The 24,096-nt window shown below is 40.3% G+C and overlaps 4 protein-coding genes across 9 annotated transcripts in view; 2 read left to right on the top strand and 2 right to left on the bottom strand.

Annotated features, from left to right (window-relative positions):
• Window positions 1-262: 262 nt before the first annotated feature.
• Window positions 263-3,431, bottom strand: cox4i1 (cytochrome c oxidase subunit 4I1). Its single transcript, XM_008405924.1, has 5 exons — window positions 3,348-3,431; window positions 2,583-2,659; window positions 986-1,150; window positions 709-840; window positions 263-593 (listed from the first exon to the last, which is right to left on the bottom strand). Exons 2-5 carry the CDS (start codon window positions 2,656-2,658, stop codon window positions 457-459), a joined length of 510 nt encoding a protein of 169 aa, XP_008404146.1. The 5' UTR covers window position 2,659; window positions 3,348-3,431; the 3' UTR covers window positions 263-456.
• Window positions 3,432-3,488: 57 nt separating this feature from the next.
• On the top strand, window positions 3,489-6,364 carry emc8 (ER membrane protein complex subunit 8). Its single transcript, XM_008405922.2, has 5 exons — window positions 3,489-4,005; window positions 4,787-4,863; window positions 4,960-5,029; window positions 5,105-5,199; window positions 5,287-6,364. Exons 1-5 carry the CDS (start codon window positions 3,793-3,795, stop codon window positions 5,444-5,446), a joined length of 615 nt encoding a protein of 204 aa, XP_008404144.1. The 5' UTR covers window positions 3,489-3,792; the 3' UTR covers window positions 5,447-6,364.
• Window positions 6,365-7,835: 1,471 nt separating this feature from the next.
• On the top strand, window positions 7,836-10,796 carry gins2 (GINS complex subunit 2). Its single transcript, XM_008405921.1, has 5 exons — window positions 7,836-8,031; window positions 8,277-8,391; window positions 9,443-9,542; window positions 9,641-9,767; window positions 10,435-10,796. The coding sequence occupies exons 1-5, from the start codon at window positions 7,942-7,944 to the stop codon at window positions 10,561-10,563; spliced, it is 561 nt and encodes a 186-aa protein (XP_008404143.1). The 5' UTR covers window positions 7,836-7,941; the 3' UTR covers window positions 10,564-10,796.
• A 3,332-nt stretch (window positions 10,797-14,128) lies between these two features.
• gse1b (Gse1 coiled-coil protein b) overlaps window positions 14,129-24,096 on the bottom strand; it is a 128,823-nt gene continuing 118,855 nt past the window's right edge. For all 6 annotated transcript variants that reach the window (XM_008405919.2, XM_017304041.1, XM_008405916.2 and 3 more), the window contains exons 6-16: window positions 23,627-23,794; window positions 23,144-23,508; window positions 21,600-21,930; window positions 19,684-20,327; window positions 18,730-18,842; window positions 18,364-18,634; window positions 17,328-17,441; window positions 16,752-17,126; window positions 15,993-16,337; window positions 15,427-15,530; window positions 14,129-15,097 (exon numbers count right to left, since the gene is read on the bottom strand). In XM_008405919.2, the coding sequence (XP_008404141.1) occupies window positions 14,957-15,097; window positions 15,427-15,530; window positions 15,993-16,337; window positions 16,752-17,126; window positions 17,328-17,441; window positions 18,364-18,634; window positions 18,730-18,842; window positions 19,684-20,327; window positions 21,600-21,930; window positions 23,144-23,508; window positions 23,627-23,794 (2,971 nt within the window). In that variant the 3' untranslated portion in view covers window positions 14,129-14,956. The remainder of the gene's footprint in view (window positions 15,098-15,426; window positions 15,531-15,992; window positions 16,338-16,751; window positions 17,127-17,327; window positions 17,442-18,363; window positions 18,635-18,729; window positions 18,843-19,683; window positions 20,328-21,599; window positions 21,931-23,143; window positions 23,509-23,626; window positions 23,795-24,096) is intronic.

Below are 24,096 nucleotides of genomic sequence, written 5' to 3' on the forward strand. Positions count from 1 at the left end.
AATCAAGTCATCACCACGGCTTAGTCATCACCACGGCTTGTGAAACAACCCTAAAGTATATTTGATGAAGCCGTGTCGTATGCAATGACAGTTGCAACAGTAACATCTGTTAATATGGCCATCCAAATATTAGTTCAATTTTTTTAAATAATTTTAAAGTTTGACAAATACATACTGCTAAGCATATTTAAGATAACCATAACATATTCCTTGTTCTTAGGTTATGGATTCCTTATGGAAAAAAAGACACAAAGCAAAGAAATAACTGGAGAGGTTTTATTTGGTTGAACACGTTTTTATTTTATTATACACAGGGACCTTAGGAGGAAGTGGTCTTCCACAATGCACATATTGCAGTATTTTGAACAAATGATAAAACCAGAAATATAGATATTCTTGTATCTCTCAAGTTAGTTTTGCCTGGATCTAAGCACAGGAGGTAACTGTAGAGACCCGTTACTTTTTCCACTGCTTGTTCTCGTAGTCCCACTTGGCTGAGAAGCCCTCSACTGGGTTGATTCTCATGTCCAACATCCTTTGCAGTTCCTGCTCCTTGTACGAAGTCTCAAATGTATGTGGGACAGGTCCGTACACTACGAGCAGAAAATATGAAATTAATCAATACACTGCAAGAAAGCCATTGTTGTTCTTCTGAAAACTAAGATGTTGATAAAATGACGTTTGCGAAATAATTTTTTCCTTATTTACCATATTTCCTCTGCCAAAGAACAAGCAGACCAGTGAAACCCACGAGGAACATGAYGCCCCCAACCACAGACTTCCACTCCTCTGATCCCTGGTTCATCTCAGCAAAGCTATCTTTGAAGCTGATGCGGTACACTGAACACAGACAAGACACAAAGATCTAAATTKATTCTTTCACATAAAAAAAWWWTTTATAATAAAAATAACAGCAAGATATATTTCCCTTATGCTAAAATTGGTTTTGACCTGCAAAGAAAGGCTGTGTGTCACCAAGTCTTACATGCAAGCTTCTCCTCATTACTGAGAGCAGCCCAGGAGCCCTTCTCCTTCTCCTTCAGTGACTTCTGTTCTGGGGTAAGTTGCTGCACATAAGCCACTTCAGGAAGAGGGGTCTCCCTCCTGTCAAAGTAGGGGGGGAGAGAGTAGTCGTCCACCTTAGCAACGCCTGCAGGAAAAATACACACTTATGTGAAATTTTAAACCCGACACCTTTGTTCAAATCAAAATATGTGTTCTAAGATTAAACACAAAAGTAACAAGCTTCTGACATCAACAACACACATGATGAATATGACATGTCTGCTCYTGTGAGCCCTTGCTGGCTCGTTTCAAAACAAAGGAGAACCAAGATACTTTTCTAAGCAAACCTAAATGTTGTTTTTTCTACATGAAAGCATTTAAAGACCAACTTACAAAAACAATTACATCAACAAATAATGCAATTTATTTGTATGGCCAGTTTATAGTAATAACCACCACCGCAAAAGACAGCATAAAGAAAAAAAAGAACAGCTAAATTCTCACGTCTGAATTTCAAGAATTTACTTTCAATTTCTTATATGAATCCCTCCATATAAGGTGTAACAGTACTACAACTCAGTCACAGGCTACGGTAGAATTTGCCTACCAATTACTTTCAAACAGAAATATTTTTAACAAGCTAGGAAAAAAACAACAACAACAAAAACGTAAAAGTATCTCCATGTTAAATAAGAAAATAAAAGTAGACATTTATTTGTACCAAACCTAATGCAAGACTAGTCTCAAAACAAACAAGGGAAACCACGTGATGATGCCTAACTGCTGGAGGTGTTTATTTTATAGTTTAATGGGATTATAAAACCCTGGTGGCATATTTAACAGGTATCTGAATGCAGCAGGCGTTGCAAACCGCATGAATATAAAACATTCTTTGCTTGATCTCAACCGCTACAACAATCTGATCAGATATCTTAAGTTTTTGCAAAAACACACCCAAGTGGGATATCAAACAGCTGCATACCAACAATAACAGCCAACGTAGTTTTCACTTTTTGCCACTCTTACACTTTGCCTAAGATTACACTCCTACTTGTTTTGCCATGTGTCTCTGCTTCAAAACACCTGAGTCAAATGATGCCATTAGCAGAACTCGACTTCATTAGTGAGGAGGTAATTCAGCCATTTGATTCAGGGACACACCAAAGAGTTTCAGGTTATCCAACCTTGAGGCCTGGATTTGGAGATCCCTAGTCTAAGTTAATGATTGTCATCTATACCATAAAGATTTGGCTCTTGCAGCACAGTGTTTTCTTAAACAGCAGCATGTACTATTAGAACGCCTACTGTAAAATAAGCCGCTAGTGAAGGGGTCCTAGTGATAAATCTTAAACTACACACAGACAACGTAATTTGAGAAATTAGATGATTTGTTAGAAATGCAGAGGACGCAGGAATCTCTGTAGCCACATTTATGGCTCAATAAACTCGAGTTTTGAATGTTACATTTTAAATGAAGTTTCTGAGCAGTTAAATTTTAACTGGAACCAACTTCTTGTTTAGTTATATCAACAGCCAGGAAAGGAACATATTGATTTCATCTTGGCACCAGGTCTCACCATGTGCTCCACGTACACAGACAGATGCAGAAATGGCTCGTTTGCCAATAAGGCTGAGGGCTCTTGATGCCAACATTCTGTGGAAACAATGGGACAATACAATGCAAAACAAGTTGTGGAACTTTACATCTTGTTATACTTCAACTTAAGACAAAAAAGGAGCCYATTTTCTCACAGACCCAGTGATAAACTGCATTTGCATAAAATACTAGAAGAAAGTTTGCTGTAGAGAGCAAAAGATGACAATTTGTATATACTTTATACTGAATTMAATTATTTATACATCARGTATATAATTGTTATTTGCGTCTGGCCATCACTAATAAAAGTCACTTAAATTAAATGGAAGCAGTTACATGGTTGACCAAACTAAAAGGTGTTCCGCTCATTGTGAGGACAAGCTAAAGTTAGCGTTAGCTACAAACACAAGGTCACAGTGCCCCGGGAAAAAAATTATCACAAAAACTTTGTTTATTTAAAACAACATTGCGGTATTATTTATTTTTTACGCACGAAAAAAATAATAATCTTAAGCTTATGTCTGACCAGTGAAACGTTTTCTACATCCACATCTTCAACCTGTGCAAAATGTAACTGTGAATGCTAACGGTAGCTAACCGGAAAATTAGCCGAGAGTCGCTCTACGAAGTAACTTAATTACACTGCCGTTCCGAAGGAGGTATGYATGTTATTATATCCGTAACGTTAGACTGTGAAATAAACGGTAACAATCAAAGAGCTGTAAATAAATAACAGATAAACGACCTGCACCGTTCCTTTCTCCTGTCCGCCGWTGGTCTGAAAAGAACTGGATATCTAGCCGGAAGAACGTAAGGCCTCCGCTGACATAAGCTGGAGCTCGATCTGAACGTAGGCACTTTACGACAACGTTTCACTTGTTTACGGCTCCACCGGTGCTACAGAAACGAAGGTGGACGTAAGATTAGCTYCTCTGATTGAACACGAGTTACTCATTTTTACAGAAAATACTGTTATAACTAACAATAACTACAAGGAGTATATGTACCAATCTGAATGGATAGTAGACTCCTTATGCTCAGACATTAAGGAAACTGCTGAGGTAGATTTCTACTTTTTTCTGGCATGATCGGTAACGATAGCTAGCAGCAGCAGCAGTAGTCGCTCTTCGCCGCAACTAGCAACTCTGACACTTTAAAAGGAACTGTCCGTCACCTGTTTTCTTACAGACATGCCTATTCAGTTGACTAGTCAGGCGTACTGTAAAATGCTTTTACATACTGCCAAATATCCTCACTGTGCTGTGAATGGGTTGCTGGTGGCAGAAAAGACAAAAGAGAAAAAGAAAGACGGTCACAGTGGTCCAGTTCTGTGCGTGGACTGTGTTCCTCTTTTCCACGGTACTCTTGCTCTGGCACCAATGCTGGAAGTAGCTTTGACACTGGTAAGTTTTTTTTCTTTTTTTTTTTTTTTTTTTTACCAGTTAAGCTCTACATGCAGCTGTTATCTTATGTGGCAGATCAGGTTGGGAGTAATGTATTCCTGAAAAAAGAGGGGTACAGTGTTTGGGCTTAGTTTTATTTAAAGCTCATATGCGACTCAGTTAGTTGAAGTTATGTCAGTTCTATGAATGCGAGTCAGTTTTTCCGACCATCTTCTCATTATTCGACTTGATGTTGAGGATTTTACAAAAATTTGTCGGTGATAAGACTCTACAATAAATCCTTGTTGCTATTGGTGTTTGGATTTTTGGAGAGATGATTGCAGTGTGCTGTCATTAATAAAACTTTCCCCCCTGTGATCCCCCAAATAATTAATGAACAAAATGTGACCGGTTATTGAGTTGTGGTTGTTGTTGTGCAATTTTGACTACATAAAATATATATTGAAAATAAAAACTAATATTGGGGTTAAAATCTGGGTTGGTCAAAATTTCTGGGGTTATGATGTTTGTATCAAATACACAAATCAGCTTTTTTCTGATTGATTTTTAATTTTTGTTTGAAATCGGTTCCAATTTTTGCCCACTCTAGTTTTGTTTTTCTTTATTAATTCTTAAGATAATAGAAATATCACTGCAGATCCTAAAATTAAGTCCACAGCTATAAAATACAATCTTAACGGAGCCATCATTTTGGTGAAAATGTTTTAATCTTTTTGCATTTAGTAAAACGAAAATAGTTATTTTGACCTTAACCTGTTTGCTTCCTTTCTGTTCATGTCAGATTGATACTTGGTGTAAAGAAAATAACTACATCATTGTCGGATATTATCAAGCCAATGAACAGACAAAGGACTCAAGGTACAAAGATTTAAATGAAAATCCCAGTCCTGCTTTTTTCAGTGAAACTAAATGCATTAAATTAAGGTGGTGCATAATTTTTTTTTCTTTGTTCAGACCAAATCAGGTTGCTCAAAAAGTGGCTGCCAGGATTTCGGAGAACTTCAGTGAAGCCGCTATTGTTATGGTAACGTTTTATCATTTAAATTAGCTTTGGTTTTTTTATGCAGGACATCAAATGATTTCATTGCGACTTCTGCAGGTGGACAGCAGCAGATTGACAATGAGCTGCTTCGAGCCCATTGTGTTTATCCACGATCACCATGAAAACAAGTGGAAAGTCCGAGACGTCACAACGTAAGTACCTGAGACACACAAACACTTTTCTTTTTTACTAAAACTGAAGTAGACTCACAGGAGTTTTCTGGGTGGATATTTTCCTAGGGACGCTTTTGAGGATTGGAGCGAAGCACAGAAGATCACGTCTGCCCTGCTGGTGGGCAGGTCCTACGAGAACTTGATTGACTTTGACAACCACTTGGACGACCTGAGGAATGACTGGACCAACCCTACCATTAACAAATCGGTCCTGGATCTCTGCTAAGACTTTCATGTGCAAATCTTTGGAGTTCCACGTGAAATTTTGCCTCTTATTTCTGCTCGCACGATGCTACATTAAAAACCTCCTGCACTGAAAGAATTGGTGGAGCGCTGATCATTCAGACTGAAGTCTCTCAAGTGCAGCCGCCACACACATGCACAGTTGGCCTTGGTTCACCTTTGCAAGGTGATGCTGAGGTGATAAAGGTTATTTGTTCTTAAATGAAACATTTCCGTTATTTTTTGGTTTTTGAAATCGTTTCTACAGATGCGTGCAAAAGATCTGGAATGTTTGACTTTTGTACATTGAGAAGGTAGTAGCCATACTGAAATCAAGTTCTAACTTATTAATAAAGCATTAGTAATAATTAAGGTGTGAGGGGAAAAAAAAGCTATAGAGATGACTTCTAATTGTTATTTTTTAAGGTTTAAAACAAAACTTATGTAAAATGTACCCTGATGCTTTAAAAACCTTCACTGACCTACTTTAATGCTTCATGCATGCACATTTCCTTATTTTTCTCTTTCCACAATGTTTTTGGATGTTAGTTTTGGCTACAGATAGGTTTAAATTTACCGTACTTTTTTTTAAATGTCTGAAATGTATCAGGTCGTTAGAATGTGTGGATTTAGTTTTTCACTTGATGCTGGTTTGAATAACTTGCTTAAAGGTGTGTGTTCTTTCAGTTTGACTTCTAAATCACTTAGATATTGGAATTAGGTAAAGATTTTGACGTTATAGAGCTGCCTTCGTATTGGATAGAACTGCCCAGAATTAACTTCAAATTTGTTTAAAAACTTGGCATTTTTACAGAACCTTTATGAACTGAATGTAAAATGAAATTGGTTTCTTAAAGTGTCAAGGTACTTGATGAAGTTTTTCTTTTTCATTTGTGAAATAAATTTGCAGTCTTTTACTCAACTGTATTGGTCATTTTTAAGACTACTACAGGTGCGCATCAGATAAGCAATGCTGGGTGAAAGGTTTTTTGTTGAGTCCGCATCTTTTAATCCCATAATTCTGCACAATTACTTCTTTTATTCCGTTTTATTTTGTTTCTGGAAATTAATAGTATTTTAAGTTGTACTTAACACAAATTAGTATTTTTGCTCTAATACACGACCTCATGCATAATCAGAACAAATCAGTGACCTGAAATATCCATCCATCCATTTATTTTCTTTACACCCTTGTCCCTCAGTGGGGTCGGGAGGGTTGCTGGTGCCTCTCCAGCTAACGTTCCAGGTGAGAGGTGGGGTTCACCCTGGACAGGTCACCAGTCTGTCACAGGGCACCATAGAGACAGACAGGACAAACAACCATGCACACACACACTCACACCTAGGGGCAATTTGGAGAGGCCAATTAACCTGACAGTCTTGTTTTGGGACTGGGAGGAAACTGGAGTACCCGGGGAAAACCCATGCATGCACAGGGAGAACATGCAAACTCCATGCAGAAAGACCAGGGCCGGGAATCAAACCCAGAACCTTCTTGCTGCAAGGCAACAGCTCTACCAACTGCGCCACTGTGCAGACTGACCTGAAATATAACACATTAAATCTGTCCAAGAATTTTCAAGGACTCATGGTTGGTTATGATGTGTGCAGGAAGCATCTCCAGCAGCAGTCAGTTTTGCAATGAACCTGAAGAAGCCTGGTGTGAATCTATGAAGCCTCTTTTTCAACTAATTTGATTTGGGGTTATACTTGAATTATTTAATCCTCATGAGATTTCTCCTAGTTGTAAAAACAAGACCTTGTCATAGTTATGCATCATAACTATGATGCATAAAAGTACATCATAGTTTTGATGTACTTTTATGCTGTGCAGTTTGAAATCTTTCAAACTGCACAGCTTCCATAGTTAGAGAGAATAGTGTGTTTTTTTGTTGTTCACTGCCTCAACAACAACAACAACAAAATTAAACAAGTCTACAGAAACCACACATCAGAACTACTCTAATATGCCAGCATATTCTAGAACTTTTTGTTTAATGTTACATATCTTGCTGTTGTAAGAAATCATTTTAATTTTTACACATAAAAAAGCTGTAAAAAAATATGTATATATACTTATTTGGAAACGATATGCTCTTGAATAAAACATATGTATCGTTTGTGGTCTTTAGTTTCAGTCCTCTATAACCTCAGTTCACAATAAAATTAGTATGAAGGAAGATTGAAAACATCGCCATCTAGCGGCCCTTAGCTGTGGCTACCTTCACGCGGCGCCGGTCATTCGTTAATTTATTTTTATTTTTCTAATCACTCCGATCCAACTGTCCAAAGGAAACATGATGACAAATAACTAAAATGTTTTAAATATGTTTGAGAGCACGACGAGAAGCATCCTTCATCTTGTGTGTCGTACTTCCGGGTGATGACGCAGTTGTCCGCTCCTCGTTTCCTGTGCAGGCTTTTCACAGCTCACAGCGCGGGAACTCTAGTCAGAGTGTTGGTATGAAACAGTCACGGAAAACACAGTAACGATTTGCTATGGATCCTTCAGAGGTTGAATTTCTTGCTGAGAAAGAGTTTGTGAAAATAATACCAAATTTCAGCCTGGACAAGATCTATTTAATCGGGGTAAGTACGTGAGGAGAACTGCGTCAGATGTGTGTGTGTGTAGACCGTTTATTATATTTTTAACCTCCATCTTTTTCATTTGACGCATCAAGACATTATTTTCACTTCATACTTGTTTACATATCGCGCATTTTCATGTCTGCGCCAGACGCCAAGACAAATTCCGTTGTGTGAAAACACGTTGCAATAAATGGCGTTTTGATTCTGATGTTTACCTGAAAACCTCCGTTCATTTCTGTCTTCAGGGCGATTTGGGACCCTTCAACCCGGGACTTTCTGTTGATGTGCCCGTGTGGCTGGCCCTGAACCTAAAGCAGAGACAGAAATGTAGGATTCTTCCCCCGGAGTGGATGGATGTCGGTAGGTTTTCCAAAAGAATACACATTAACTTGTGAAGTAAACATGTTTTTTTGTTTGTTTGTTTTTTTTTAAACGTATTGCAAACATAAACCTGAAAAGTGTGGCGTGCATTAATATTCAGCGCTCTTGAGTTTAGACTTTGTTTGCCCACCTTCACTGCAATAACTGCAAATCTTTTAAACCAACCTTGCACATCTAAAAACTGGCATTTTCGCTAATTCTTTTGTGGCTCCAGCTCAGACAGACTGGACAAGAAGCAAAATGTCAAGCAATTTTTTAAAGTTTTGGCACAGATTTCAATTGACTCARTTGACAAGACTTTGACTTCCATTTATTTATTTATTTTTTACAGAAATATACTTTAATCCGAACCACAAACGTTCATCTCAGTTCCTACCAATCTGAAGATCGTGCCAAGCTGTAAAAAAGATTTTTAACATTCTTAAATTCTAAAGTAYATTATTTTCTCAAAAAATACTGTGGTATTTATAGCATTTTGTATGTTTATTTAAGCAGATGATATTTCGTGTTGCTACTTGCTTAGTGTTTTAGTTATAAACAAATTGTTGGTGTAATTTTTTTTAAATCTAGCAGTATTAGTTTTGAAATAAATGCTTTCACAATTCTTAATTCATTGAAAATTGTGTACATTTTCTATAAAGTGTACATCCTATTTATAACAGCWTGGGTTCTGAAACTAAAAGGAGGATTTTCTCAAATAACTAAAGTTTTTGTCTCTTTCACTGGTGCAGCTGCACAATGCAGAGCTTCTTTAATCTCCAAAATAGACTACAAAACTGTGTCTTTTCAAGTTTGGATTATTATTGGTTTTCCAGGCTTGCAATATTTTTACTGAAACTTTTTTTTTTTCTATTTTTAAAATCAGAACATGCATAGAAGCTGAAACACAAGGCAAACGAGGGATCCGTAGAAAAAGACAAAGGAGGAAAAATCAGTATTGGCATAAAAAAAAGGGAATTCCATAACAAACATTTTTGCAKTGAAACAGGGCAGATTTTTCCCCTTCTAAACTCCTTYTCCCATCATGCAGAGAAACTAGAGGAGATGCGAGAGCTTGAGAGAAAAGAAGACGCCTTTACTCCTGCACCCAGCCCATATTACATGGAGCTAACCAAACTGTTACTGAACCAGTGAGTAACGCACACAAACACGCTGCATTGCATCCCGCTCTGCTCTTTGCCGAGGCGATGCCAAGCCTTTCCCGTTGCCGGTTCTTGTCTTTCTCTAGCGCGTCTGACAACATCCCTAAAGCCGATGAGATCCGAACTCTGGTCAAAGACATCTGGGACACCCGGGTGGCTAAACTGCGTCTGTCTGCCGACAGCTTCATCAGGCAGCAGGAGGCTCACGCTCAGGTAACGTGGGAATAAACCACAACGCTGTTGGAGTCGTCGGCAAGCAGAACGGACGCACRTGTAGAACTGACCTGAACACAAAYTAAAGCGTCACCCGACATGGAACGGCAAGGAGAGTGCAGAAAAGTATGATGAGGTTTATCTTCAGGTGATCCACATTAATTAGGCAAGSTTAAGCTCGCAGCACCTGTTTTTCCAACTTAACAGGATTACCAGTCATAGTCACAGTGTCTTGCAGAATATTTCGGATTATCCTTTTATCCCTTTAGCCTGTGTCTCGGCTGGTTTCTGTTCTGCTTCGATTTTGCTACAGACTCTTGAGAGAAACGGCCGCTTTAAGGTGCCCCAGTGTAACATAAAAAGTCAATAAACGTTTTATGTATTTTATTTTTTTGTAAACAACTATCATTGTCTGTAGGCCCACTGAGGGAGGAATGTAGGTGTACAAACTGAACGTTGTGTAAAGAATAAAAACCTGCCTCTCAGTTAAACTGTAGTACAACTTCTGACAAAACCATGTAATGTTTCTGTAAAAACAACCATTTTCTCTTCGAAAATGTGAATGTTACACATTTACAAATGGTAAATACCTGTGTTAGATTAGGATATTGACTGGCGAGTGCCACAGTGCTAGATCAGTGTCTTCATCCTGTGCTTTGCTCTGCAGCTGGACAACCTGACTCTGATGGAGATCAACACCATAAGAGAGTTCCTCCTCGATTCTCTCAACTGCATGTACAAGCTGCGCTCCAACCTGCAGCCTGGTGCCACTAAGGGCCAGTTTGGAGACTACTGATCCAAAAACCCAAGCCTTTTGGATGTTTTCAGAATTTTTAGAAGACTGGACTTCAACCTTTGAACTCTTTCGTTTCATTTTAAGGAATCGCACTTCATTTTTCAAGAAGATTTGAATTCATGGAAAGCATGTGTTTCATATGGATTGACTGTGCTTAATAGTGGAAATTCACATGCTATGGTCTCTGGATGTACGTTTTTTACCATGTGACAAAATAAATGCGCTTGTGTGTATGTCGAGTAGTTTTCTGTGCTGTTTGAGTGCTTTAGCAATTCACTTCCTCAGTAATTGATCTAACATCTACAGTAGTGTGAAAGTGGTAGAATGAATCACTTAAACAGAACAAGTCTGACAACTGAAAGTAGGCTAAAAGATCTGAAAAAGAAACGCATCATGCTGTGATCTAAGGATAATCACTGTTATTGACGCAAAACTTTACAAGCCATTGGGACTCCTRATAGCCTCTGGTCATGATTTAACAATATCAAAGAGACTGACATCCATGGGAAAGACCTAAGGTCAAAGCCTCTGCRGACAATCTTGATTCCCATGAATTTGGGGAAAAATATTCTGTGGTCTGTTCAGACAAAAGTGGAGCTGTGTGGAAGATGTGGGCCACTGGACATCTGACAAAGAACTAACAGCGTTTCAGCCAAACTGTATCAGTCAAACGTGGTGGTAGAACGATGGTCCGGGTCGGTTTTCCTGCTTCATGACTGGGCTGACTTGCCATGATATGACCATGAATTCTGGTAGAGAAGCACAAGCCAAAATCATTTGGGTTACGTTGCAGGACAATTCACGTTTTGGTGTGGCCTAGTCAAAGTCTGCATTCTAATGCAACTGAAATGCCGTACATGAATAAAGTGTGAAAAGAAGAGTAGAAGTAAATGCGGGTGCAAGGCTGGCTCAACTAAAGTTGTGGCAATTAGCTAATCATGGGCTCAGGCTGGCTTGGGTAGCTTTACCTCAATAAACTCATTTGAAAATTGCTTTTTCATATTCTTTTGCTCAGGCTTTGTGTGACATTTAAATTATTTTAAGGTGGGGCAAATAATTTAAAAGCTGTAAGAGAAATCTCTTACCAGAGTTTCATAAGCATAAAGTTTCCTTACTGGGATCTGGGAATCCGTTCAGTTTTCCATTCCTCAGGRAATTCCCGCCCAAGACAAACAATAACGCATTTTAATGTTGGACATTTTTGAAGTATTTTATTTTCTTTTTTGTCAGAAATCACAGCCATATATTCATAAATACCTAATTACTACATTCAACAAAGAATATATTACATTACGATGAATTTARACAAGTACATTAATAAAAAAAAAACAAAAGAAAAACAAAAAACAAAACAGGATTTCACAGCATCTAGACATCCTCCACTGAGTAACAGGGCTATTGCATGGGTGTGCGTGGGTTGGAGATGGAGACCCTGGGAGGCTGAGTAAGAGCCTCATCTTACTGCACCTTCCTCCCCAGCTAATTGGCAGCTTACCTCAGCTTGCATGCGTCCTCATTTGCTGATAGGCTGCACGGGTGGCTCTTTGCTGCTGTGGAAAAGTAACAGACTGCACTTTTTAATTCTCATCTAGTTTAGGCCTCGCTCATTAAAAATAAAACAAACAAATAAAAAACAAACACACAATCAGTTTTGAATKAAGTGATTTGTGATCAGATAAATTTATTTAATGTCACGTCTAAGACTTATTTTCAAGGTGTGACGTACTGCAGACATTTTGATGTAAAGTCCGATTGCTAATGTTCCAGCGTGTGGACTGCAATTCTTTCACATGCTCCCAAATTACTGAGGCACTTGGAAGTGATATAGGGTTCGTGTGGCATAATTGTGCTTCAGTCTTAGTCAAAATTCCCCTTTTAGTACATCTAAAATTCTTTTTTTTTTTTTGAAAGGCTTCATATGTTTTTACATCAACACCTTAAAAACGACAGTCATGTCAGTGATGCCTCCAGGGTTTCAGATGGCAMATTCAGCCCTGAAACTCAGGCTGAATGATTCTGATGGTGAAAGTAGTCGGTGAACTACTGGACAGATTTCAGGGCAGAGGAGAGGTTGTAAACATATATGCAATATAAAAAGGAAAAAAAAAAAAAAAACCTTTGTAATCAGGTCCAGCTTAATTACATGTGTGATTTTGTGGCTGATATTTAGAACATAATGATGACAGCGTTGGGCAGCATTGGGATCCTTCAAAAAAAAAAAAAAGGTCAAGAGAAATGGAAGATTCTTGATGGAAAGTTTGGCTCTCCAATTACAACTTTAATCAAAGTCAAGATTGTAAAATCCTTCTTTTTTTTTTTTTGGCACCGTGTCCTTTAATGGCTGTTTGATAAGGGCTTAATTTTGTAAGGTGTAATTATTAAAGTGGCTTCAAAGCCGTCTTAAAAACTAAAGGAGTCAATATTTTAAGTATTAAGAAGCAGTTTCATCTGCTGGCTGCTTATGAGACTCTATATAAACTGTAAAGGTGCATCTCAAAAAATTTAGACCACCACCGAAAAGTTTATTTCTGTAATTCATTTAAAAAGCTAGCAAGAATAGCAATGGCACCCCAGTGATGATTTAGGGTGCTATGGCATCTGCTGGTGTTGGTCTGTTTTTTTTCTTTTCTTCCATGTCCAAAGTCAGCATCTACCATGAAATTTTAGAGCACTTTATGTTTAGCTTTATGGAGATGCTGATTTCATCTTCCAGCAGGACTACATGCACTGAGTAAAGTACCTTTATCTGCCCAAGGACTACTACTGTGATTCAATGAGCAGCAAACTAGAATGAACTTAAATCCGACAGGGAATATTTGAAGTATTGTCAAGAGGAAGATGGGAGACCCAACAACTCACACCAGCTGACGGCACCTATCAAAGCAAACCTGAGCACCTCATCAGAACCAGAGGCTCCATGTCACGCTGCCCTGACACAGTGATTCACGCAAAAGGAGCCCTGACCAAGTTTTGAGTGCAGATACTGTACTGTAGAATAAAATAGCTTTTTATGTCTGTTTTTAAAATCTTTTTAATTAGCTGGAAGCCATAATCAACATTAACCAAAAAATATTTCATTGAAATAGATCACTCTACATGTAATAATCTCTAAAATATGACTTTTGCCTTTGTGAATTGAATAACTGAATTAAATTAAATTCTCCAGGATATTTTTAAAGTGTTGAGATGCACCTGCACATCACTGTAAGTCTGAGTTATGGGTGAAGATATGACTAACTAGTCATGCCAGCAGCAGTGAAGCATAGCAGAGGAGGAGGGGGAAGCACAGGCATGTTGCTGTGCAGCACGGGGGGCAGCGTGTCTCTGGATCCCTGAGCCAGCTTTGCTGAGCTCAGAGGCCAGATGAGGTGGGGCTGTGGCTGGGTCTCAGCTGCTCTGAGTCCGGACAGGAAGAACGCAGGAGCGCGTCCTGCTTTCACTCCATCTGTGAAACATCTCAGAGTGAGCTTTTTCTGACCAGCAGCAGCAAAAAAAGACAAGAAAAAAACCCCAACAAAACAAAACAAACACTAAAAGCAAGGCTTTTTTTAACCCCCCCTCCCAAAAAAAGCATAAACATATAAAAATGGCAGGCTTTTCTTTTAAAAGAACAATGATTAAAGTAATAAAAACATACAAAATTCATTTAAGTCTTCATATTATGTACAATACAAGGCTRAAGCACCCTTTAAAATTCTTATTTTCAAACTTTCTATTTTGAAATAAAACATTTCCTTAATTCTTTTCAAAAAAATGTACATTTTCTAAGGTTTTCCCTAATTTGAATAGTTCTTTGTTGTAACACAGTACCAACAGGTAGTTCTTCAGCTTTTATTAAGTGCATTTCCAGTTCAAAAGCTCACGTGGCCGTTGTGGTAAAAATCTGTCCCAACTGGCCGGAAGCCTTCGTTTGGAGATTTGGAGCTTTCAAGTCTTGTGATGAAACCCCTCGAGGGGCAAAGGGGGGCAAGCTGCTCCTTCATTGGCAGGATTGTCTGTGTGGCTGTGGTGGTGAGGGATGCAGGAACTAAACAGCAGAGCAGCAGGAGCTAAAGATTGTGACTAGCAGGTATTTGCTTGTAACTGTGTGTTGATCTTCAGGTTCTCCTGCCTCGCTGATCTCTGGGTTGGCTACATTGGCACGCATCAGTGGCTTTTGGAGCAGTCCCTGGCAAGCCACACTCCAAAGACTAACTGTCCTTCAATGAATGGTCCTGTCTCTTGTGCATTCACCTGTTTATTCATTCACTCAAGCCGTTTAATTCACTAATCTTATCTAGCCAGCCACGTTCCCCTCCATGAAAGCCACGAGGACGAGGCCGTGAAAAAATAAACTCTAAGTCTGAAGGGGAGGCGGCCGGGAGCGGGGGGTCTTCAGGTTGGCGTGTCGGGGTCACCTTGGAGGGTATCCTTTGTAATGGCTGCCTCTCGGCCAGTGTGTCTGCGGGAGTGTCAGACACTTCCTGAAGTGCTCCAGCTCTGCTTGTAGCTTCTCCCGCTCCACTGCCAGCTTCTGTCTCTGTGACATCAGCTCCTGAGAAACAGAGGAGGAGTCAAGTGTTACAAAGGACGTAGATAAGGAGCAACTGAAAGTCACTCATTCATGTCTATAAGACATTACTGAATAAAAGGATTGGTTTTTTTCAAGCAGCTCTATAGGTTTATGTAAAAAAGAAAAATTGTATCCTTATATGACTCTGGGTCAGTAACCCTTCATAACCAATTTTTACCCCCATTGTGTACTTTCTGACATCTAAACTAACATTTTGTACTATATTAGTTTACTTGAGCTAATATAGTAGGGGTATACAGTAGACCCCGGGCATTATCACAATGTTCTGTGTGTGTGTGTCTGTGTCTTACCGCCATGCTGTGAGACAGCTGCTCAGCAGTCAGACTGAGGTTGTAGTTCTGAGCTTCTAGTCTTCGACACTGGCTCTGTAATACTTGTCTCTCCAAAGTTTGCTCTGTCAGATAAAGCAGGATGTGGAGAAAGAAACAGATAATGGCGTTACAGTTAGAAGTTAAGAAAAAGTTAAGGGCAGAGAAAAGTTTGCCATGTTCAGCTGTAGGTGCAAGTCTTCCTATTTCAAGGTGACAGGAACTATGAGAATGTGTCAGCTACACACCTGAAGAGTAAATACCTCCCTCTAGTGGCAGAGGAATGCTACAACAACATATGTTGACAGAACATATATTTTTATTTAATTTCTAGAATTTTTGATATATTAACAGTAAGCTGAACTCTAAATTTATAACTTTTAACCAGTTTATGTCTGGTCTCTGACAAAATACCACAATGTACTCTAATTAGCGATATAAAAGGCATTTAATTGACTGATTTTAAAAGTTGAAAACTGTTCATCTACAAGAGTTGTGCGATTTTAAGTCACCAGTATCATCACTGTATATGTTATGGTGCTGCTTACCTTCAACATATTCCTGATATGCTTCAAATATAGATTCGATTCCCTGCCACTTGGACACTGGAGCCTCCTCTTCCTCCTCCTCATCTTCCTCTTCTGAGTCATCTGGACCAGACAGGTCCTCCCTAATCACTGCTGCCTCCTTGTGGAGGGGCAATGGAAAGTGCTGTCCATTGGACTGAGGGTGGGAGAGGGAGTGGGAAAGGGGCAGGGGAAATGGTGGTGCATTCGAGTGAGGCTGGGAAAGTGGCTGAGGCGGACGGCTAGGGGCGTTCTGAAGCTCGGGAATGTTATAGTGGACCGAGGACTCCTGGAGGTGAGATGAATCCGACACATTTGCTGCCACTCCTGAAGATTAAAATAAAACGGGAGACAAAAATACAGTTAATGAGTAATTTCCATTAAGATTTTTTTTTTCTTTATTTCCACAGGGTAACTCATGTTGTAGTAATTTTACAGTATTTCTAACAAATTATGCAGATTTACAAATGTATCTCTTTTTTCTTTACATCAAACAACACCACATCTTTTCTGTATATACAAATCTTTTTGTTTTGAGCTGCAAGCGAGAGCACATCTAATCACTTACATTTAGTACTAAAAATATTGGATTTCTTGCACAAAATAGATGTTCATATTTTAGCTTCCAGATGAATTAAGTGTTCAGTGATTGAAGTGACCATTGCACGTGTAATTAAGCCTCAGACTTTTACTGAACTGACATTGTGCATTGAAATTACTTTCACACACAAAGCTTGTTACCTTTGTGTTTCTGCAGAGCTTTTTGAGTGGACTGAAGAACAGATTCATGGAACTGCTGGGCGAATTCCTCCGGGGTGAAGCTGTCCCAGGGTTTTGTGCGGCCATTGACGCTGTGAAGTCCCTCTTTAGCCTGCATGGGGAGCGGCGGCCGTAAGCTGTTGAGCAAGCTGGAGTTCCTCTTCGGGACGGGTCCCTCAACGGGCCCCCGGGCCTTATCTGGATAGACAGCTGGAGAGGGGGGCGCCTTTGGCCGTAAGGTATCCCCAACGGGTTTTGGATGACCATTGGGGGATGCTGGGCAATGTGACGGAGGACTATGCTGTCTGACATTATGGTGGTCTTCAGATTCAGAAGAGTGCTGAGTAAATGCTGGATCTGCAATTGTTTCAGCAAATGTTATCATGATGAGGTCTAGATCCACATTATCACTCCTGTGGCTCCGCACTCAAACAACTACTGTACAAGAATACGCCACGTTTACAGCTATTCAAATATGTAGAAAAAAAGTTTAGGAAAGGCCTTTTAAATACTTAAGTGATGAAAAAGTGAGTGATTATTCAGTGACAGGCGTCTTACCAGAAACATGTGCTGGAGGGCTCTTGCACAGTGGATGAGGTGCATGTCTGATTGTATCCAAGGTCACACTTTTTTCTTTAATGGCTTGAAGCAGTTCCACCACTCTTTCATTGTCTACGAGAAAACAGTTTAACATTACTCATGTCTGTGATGTTCATTTACCATTACTGATACATTATAGTTAGTCTGCCTAATCTGCGACTCTACAGATTCAGCCTGAACTCCCAGTTCAGACATGTACACCGTCTTTGACAAAACCATTTAAGCTTTTAAAGACATCTTGGACACAGTTTAAAAAAAATGCAAGGTTTTGACGATAATTCTTCATTTAAATGCTGAGGAACAATTAAGGAAAAGCTGATAAATAAAGGGCTTAGAGAATTCTAATTCTTCAAACGTGTGTGCGCAAACTGCTTTGCCAAGTCCTCCCATCTAACTGGGGCAAAGTAAAAGTTAGTCATAGTGCACACACTGCTCAATACACGCTGCATATAATGTAGGGATATGTAGTTGACATCATTTTTTGACCCTTTTATAATTTCCTTTGAGGCTTGAGTCAGCATGTTCATGGGAGTGGAGTGCAAATAAGCCCAGCAGAGCTCATCTGAAGTGAAGCATCAGCAGGCTGCAGAACAGACTGCAACTGACTTCTGCTTTTTAAGATCCAAATGGGCATCATTCTGCTGAAATGAGGTGCCCAAGACAAAACAAAAGAAACTGATGTAGATCTTTTTAACTCAGACTAATGAGTCAAGTTTTTTGTTCTTGTTTTTAACTCTAAAATAACAATTTCGGAAAATATATAAAAGCACAGTGAAAACAAAACAGGCCGGGTTTACCTGACCATTTTAAGATGACTTTTTAAAAAATAAATTGCACAAATTTATTTAGTTTTTGTCATGATTTTGTCTAACAATTTTTAGAAGGACAAATGAAAAAAAAAATCATGCTATTCTATTTTATACTTATTGAAGTCATTTTTAATAATAAAGTAACTAAAAAGAGTTGTACAACTGTCCCTCCTCCACAGACTGACCTTTTCTCTCCTGCACGGTGACATGAGAGAGTTTGAACATGGTGAGAAATCGCTTTTTGTCCTCCAATTCTGGTGCTCGGTCCATTTCCTCCGGAGTGAAGCGTGTGCTGAGCTGAGCAGGAGGGGGTGGGGGCGTGCGCTTGGACTGTGAAGCAGGAGGTGAAGGGCTGCGTTCCCTGAGCATTCTCCTCCTTTTCCTTCTCTTTTGCTGCACAAGCTCATCACGCCGGCTCACGGTGGTCAGGCTGAACATGGTCAGAAACTCTAATTTCTGCATGGAAGCAAATCAGTAAAACGTGCTTAGCTTTGTACTATGATCACTTGTGTTGTCATTTGCCAGGTTAAAGAGCAGAGAGCATATTTTACCTCTGTGGAGTCATCTAGTTTCAGTGGGGGCTGCTCTGCTACCCTCCTGAGATGGGCTCTCACCTCCTCCTCATCACTCTCATCATATGAGTCATCCAGCTCATAGTAGTAACCTGTGGAAACAGTGTCACAATATTTTACTGCCTCTTGTAAAAATGTCAGACTATGAGATGTGACGTAGGGGAGACTGGGGCAAGTTGAGTCAAAAGGGTAAGCAAAGCGACCCCTTGTTGCTAGGAAACGGTAAAATAAAACAGATCATGTGACCAAATAGTTGAGTCTGTGAAGTTAGGAACCACAATTGTTAGACTTTACCAAAAAAATTTAAAACATTTAGTGTATCATATGTTCCATAAGAATTGTGTTTAGAATATAATACATATTTTAAAATGTGTCTTACTACAACATGAAGTCATAAACTAAAGATAAAAGTGTAGCATTTTAGCTGTAGGCAGAAAAAGTTGAAATGGTGGCTTTGGGGTAAGTTGAGCCAGTGGAAGAAATTCTGGAACAAGGATTCTGTTCTAGCACTTTTTTTCTAACTGTTAAAGTTTGCTTCCAAAGCCCAATAAAACATTTTTACCTTATCAGTAATTTGCAACAACAACAAAAAAGTTATTGAACCCGATGAATTGTGTATAACAAATAAAATGCGCAGGAGCGGAAAGACAGACTTATTTATGGTAGGAGGAGATGCATGATTGGTGGGGATGAGTTGATGGGAGGATGAGTGTGTGTGTTTATGCTGTGCCATGAGATAACTTTATTGGACATGCTATGTTATCGAAATGGCCATCTGTACATTCATTCTGATAGCTTGAAGGGATGCACAATATAAGTAAGTTAGCGATCAAACTGATGTTGCCTTGATGTAGTGATCCTAAATATGAAAAACGGCTCATCTTATCCCAGTCTCTTCTACTTCCAAACAGGAAGTATTCCTGTGATGAATACCTTTCTCTCTGGCCTCCCTTCTCCTCTTCTCCTCCAGGTCCAGCTTACTGACAGGCCTTCGGTGCTGATGCAGGAACTCATCATAGATCAGCGCCGTGTCTGGGCCCGGCCCCTGCGCGGTTAGCGGTCCGATCCCAGCTCCTGCCGTCATTCCGAGACTTTGTCCATGCCTGCTGTGCACTGGATGTCCCTGCAGGTTCTTCAGTCCAGCATGGATTTTTAAGCTTCCCTCCATTTCGTACTGACTTGGCAAAGACATGGACGCCCTCTGCTGGCTGAGGAAGGACTGGGTGGATTTCTCCAGATCAGCAAGGAAGGTTCCGTGCTCAGAGAGCACTAGGGGAGTTCTGTGAGGTGGGTATTTCTCAATCACCGCCATGTCTCTCCTTCGAGTTCCGTCTTCATATTTCGAGGGCCCCTGGGGGCCCCGACTGAGCTCAAAGTGGCCCATCCCTGAGGGCTCGTGGCTACGTCTGGATTCTGAGGCAGTTTCTATAAGAGAGGCGGGGTTCCACAGGGTGGTTGGAGGTGGCGGGTGGTGTTCACGTGGGGGCTGTGGAGGTTTGGGCGAGATGAGGGGTGGAGGGGCGCCTAAGTGGGGGTGATGTTCTCTGCTTCCTGGCTCGTGGTGGTTTTGCATGGACCTGCAGGCAGGAAATTTTAAGATGTTAAATGCATAAATAAAACTCAATTTCTCTCCCCAAAAAAAAAAAAAAGTATTTCCTATCAAACACACAGAACAGAGACACACAGCAGAGCCCATGTGCTGTGCCTGCTTCCTCTCAGCCCTGTCAGTGTGTCTGCACTGCAGCGTTATCAAACCCAGACAGAGTAGCCCTGAGCAGAGTGAGGATGTGGCCAAGGCACACACTTTCCTCCCAACACACAGGCTGCTTTTTTTATCTGTTAGGCCTTTGTAGTGAGGCATGCACAGCAGAGAGCTGTGTATGAAAGAAGAGGCCAGTGGAAAAGTCCTCCTGATGAGGTGCCAGAAAAGAAAACATCAACACATGAATGGTAAAACAAATTAATTTTATAAACAACAAACAAATTATAACAGTACTAAAAACTGTTATAGAGTTGCTAAATTAATGGTAACAGGCAAGAAGGAAGAACAGTTGACTGATGGACATTTCTTTATTCCCAAATATATTTCCAAATGAAAATGTGGAAGTATTACACACACTGCATGACTAGTTTAATTATCTATACACGCTGTTTGGGTGTATGTGAATAAGCAAACTGCGTCTTATCTGCAATCTGCAGCCTTTGAGCTGTGATTATGTGATTACACTGAAGGGTTACTGATAGCGTGTGTGTGTGTGTGTGTGTGTGTGCGTGCGTGCGTGTGCATGTGTCTCTCCACTCCTGCCAGCATTAACCACAACCCTTACCTCTGAATCACGAGCAACACAAACACAGCCACCCTCACAATGAGAGGTAGGTACCAGGCTAATCCTGTGTATGGTTGAGAGGATTAGGCCTTTGTGTGTGTCCAAGTCGTCTGACTCCCTGCATGTTTGAAACCCTTATCAATTCCTGCTCATAAACAGGAGTTATAAGGATTCAATGTTACTACCGTCATCAGTAGTAGTCTTTTCTTCGTTGCAACACTAGAAGGAAGTCTAAAGGGAAGTAGAGCAGATGTCATGTTCCAGAAATGGTTCATCTTTTTCCTGGAACTGCCTAAGCCAAACTCAATGCCAGCCTGGATTTAGAACTGCAGAACACAGCAATCACTGTCCCGACAGGCTGACAGAAGTGAACAAAAATCTCACTATTTGTGCGTTTTGTTGCAACAGATCCCAGAACGCTTTGTTTTCATCAGATAAGAGGAAAAAAAAAACAATTGTGCAATCACCGAAAGAAATCATGAAGGCACTGCCACGGCACGTGGCTGGAGAGTGTTAGCTCACCTGTGAGAGTCTGTCCTGTGATCCGGTACGTCAGCGGGCCGGCTCAGGTCCAGATGCTGCTCCAGAACCTGCTGGCGGAATTCAGACACCTGGGACTGGCGATCCTCTTTCTCCTGCCTCAGCCTGCGTTGCCGTGCCAACCATCTCTCCTCCTCGTTGGCCCTATGCGTGATCAATGAGGCGGCGAGTCCCGTGCCCACAGCGCCAGAGCCCATGTAGAGGGCATGGTTGGAGATCAGACTGGAAACGTGATGATGGGGTTGGACCATTGATGGGTGGATTCCAGGCGGTACTGGTTTGGGAGCTGGAAGAGCAGGCTCTTTGGCTTTCTCTGCAGCAAAGACAGCAAGAATAATTTTTTATACATTTATATAAAAATGTAAATATGTACAAATAGCAACTACTTAATAATCTCTTTTAGTTCAATTCATAAAGTAAGGTGTCATGTCTTAATAAAGTGTGCTTTGCTCATAACATCAGGTAAATGCTACACTGTCATGATCTTTTATCATTAGTGAACAATATATTTTATCATATTTTGCTAGCTTGTCACTTCAGCATGCATCTCATTTGCATAGTTGATGTGTTTTGTTTTTTTGCAACACATGCAAAATTAAAATAAAGATTAAAACTGTTGAAGCAAAATCAATATAATCATCAGGCCACTTTAAAGACTTGCAGGTTACATATTTGTTCTCACTAATTTGAAGAACCTATGTCTGCTTAAGCAAACATTTAAAATAAGCAATTTTATTTTGTGCACCGGATAAAAATAGGTATTTGACTGAAATTAGTCATCTAGTGAGAATAACCCGAAACAGTTGATGCAATTGTTCCAACTATTTTTACTCCTTAGTTCAACTCCCTACAACTCAGTTTAATTTATGTAGAAGTAAATTACAAATGTAATCTGAAAACAAATAAATCCAATTTATATCAAGCTCCATGAATCCAAATTCAGTATAAATGAATCTGATTCATTTCACCAAACCTATTTATATAGTAAGGTACAAAGTGTTATGATCATACATACCCAACATTAAGTAAGACAAGCCGATTGTGCTTAGCTGAGGACTTTTCTAAAATCTTTCATCCAGAGGATATGGCGAGAGAAACAACTTACATTTAAAGCAAAAAAAACAAAACAAAAACAAACATCTGCTGCTACCATGAGAGCAACAATAAATGCTTCATTCAAACTGTGATTTAGTACAGTCCTAGTGCTATGTTCCATATTGTAACTGATGTATGAAGTGGCCTACTCAATGTGTTTTGTTTTTAAAACTATATTTTTTGCTTGTGAGATCCTGACTATTCAGTAATAAATCCATACAAAATAAGAATTTATTAAAATAAGTTTTTTTTTTTAACTTTCTTCCTCACTGTAAACGATAAGCCCATCTGTAAACTGGTTTTGTCCAGAGGTCAGCATATCCATTTGTTTTCAGAAAATATTGAGCATAAGTTTGATCTAAGCTGTTTCAGTGTTTATAAGCAACGTGACTGCAGCTCTTGGAGGCGACATGGGGAGCACGGACACATACCAGCCCGGTTAGGGGTCAGCCTCTCAGGTTTGCTTCGCTCCTCCTGTCCTCTCATGGAGTGGAGCTCCGCCAGATAGTGGTTCTCCATGGCCTTGGATGCCTGCAGCTCCTTCTCTCTTAGAGCTCTCTCCTTCTGCCTCTCCAGCTCTTTCTCCCTCTCTTTTTCCTTCTCGCGCTCTCTCTCACGCTCCCGTTCCCGTTCCCGTTCGCGCTCCCTTTCCCTCTCGAGCTCCTTCTCCCGTTCCCGTTCGCGTTCCCTCTCGCGCTCCTTCTCCCGCTCAGCCTCGCGCTCTCTTTCTTTTTCACGTTCGCGCTCTCGTTCGCGTTCCCTCTCACGCTGTCGCAGCTCATCTTCCAGCTGGAGTCTGGAAAAACAAATTGCACAAGGAAACAAAACAATGTCAGCAAAATTAGAAGAAGACAACACGTAATTGCGACACACTGCTGAGATATGCTCTATGCATTTACCAAGGGGGACTTTACCTCTCAGACTGCAGTGCTGATAATGAAGGGTGTGCAAAATCTCCAGGGTAGCGGACGCCTGGTAGGTGCATGTGAACAGCAGAAGGATGGAGGGGGGTTAAAGCTCCCCCTGCTGGCAGTGGATAGAAAGGTGACCTTAAAGCAGAGAGGCAGAACGGGTCATCCATCCTGGGATACGAGGATTACAAGAAAAAAAAAAGGAGAAGAAAAAGAACGTCAGTCAGTCTCCTCATGTGACAGTGCAGCTTTTACTTTCATTAACCTGTCTGCCTCCCTCTCCCAAAGAAGCGACATCCCTGGGTCTTCCATCTTTTCCAGGAGGCAGCAGTATCTGTCAGCTAAGCTCCATCACCACACAGGAACCATGAAAAGACAGCGCTGGATGTTGATGCACAGCTTATGTGTACGTGTGTGACATCCACAGCCCACCCCTCATTAAATCCATTATGGAGGAGTGTGTGTGATGGGTA

Source organism: Poecilia reticulata, linkage group LG3 (genome assembly GCF_000633615.1).
Source record: "Poecilia reticulata strain Guanapo linkage group LG3, Guppy_female_1.0+MT, whole genome shotgun sequence".
Taxonomy (NCBI): Eukaryota; Metazoa; Chordata; class Actinopteri; order Cyprinodontiformes; family Poeciliidae; genus Poecilia; species Poecilia reticulata.

Bases quoted from the DNA above. Each gene is read 5' to 3' on its own strand.
- gins2 (XM_008405921.1), top strand. From the start codon at position 7,942: ATGGATCCTTCAGAGGTTGAATTTCTTGCTGAGAAAGAGTTTGTGAAA. The intron at 8,032-8,276 runs GTAAGTACGTGA...TTCTGTCTTCAG, and splicing joins ACAAGATCTATTTAATCGGG to GGCGATTTGGGACCCTTCAA. The intron at 8,392-9,442 runs GTAGGTTTTCCA...CCCATCATGCAG, and splicing joins CCCGGAGTGGATGGATGTCG to AGAAACTAGAGGAGATGCGA.
- emc8 (XM_008405922.2), top strand. From the start codon at position 3,793: ATGCCTATTCAGTTGACTAGTCAGGCGTACTGTAAAATGCTTTTACAT. The intron at 5,030-5,104 runs GTAACGTTTTAT...CGACTTCTGCAG, and splicing joins GTGAAGCCGCTATTGTTATG to GTGGACAGCAGCAGATTGAC. The intron at 5,200-5,286 runs GTAAGTACCTGA...ATATTTTCCTAG, and splicing joins AAAGTCCGAGACGTCACAAC to GGACGCTTTTGAGGATTGGA.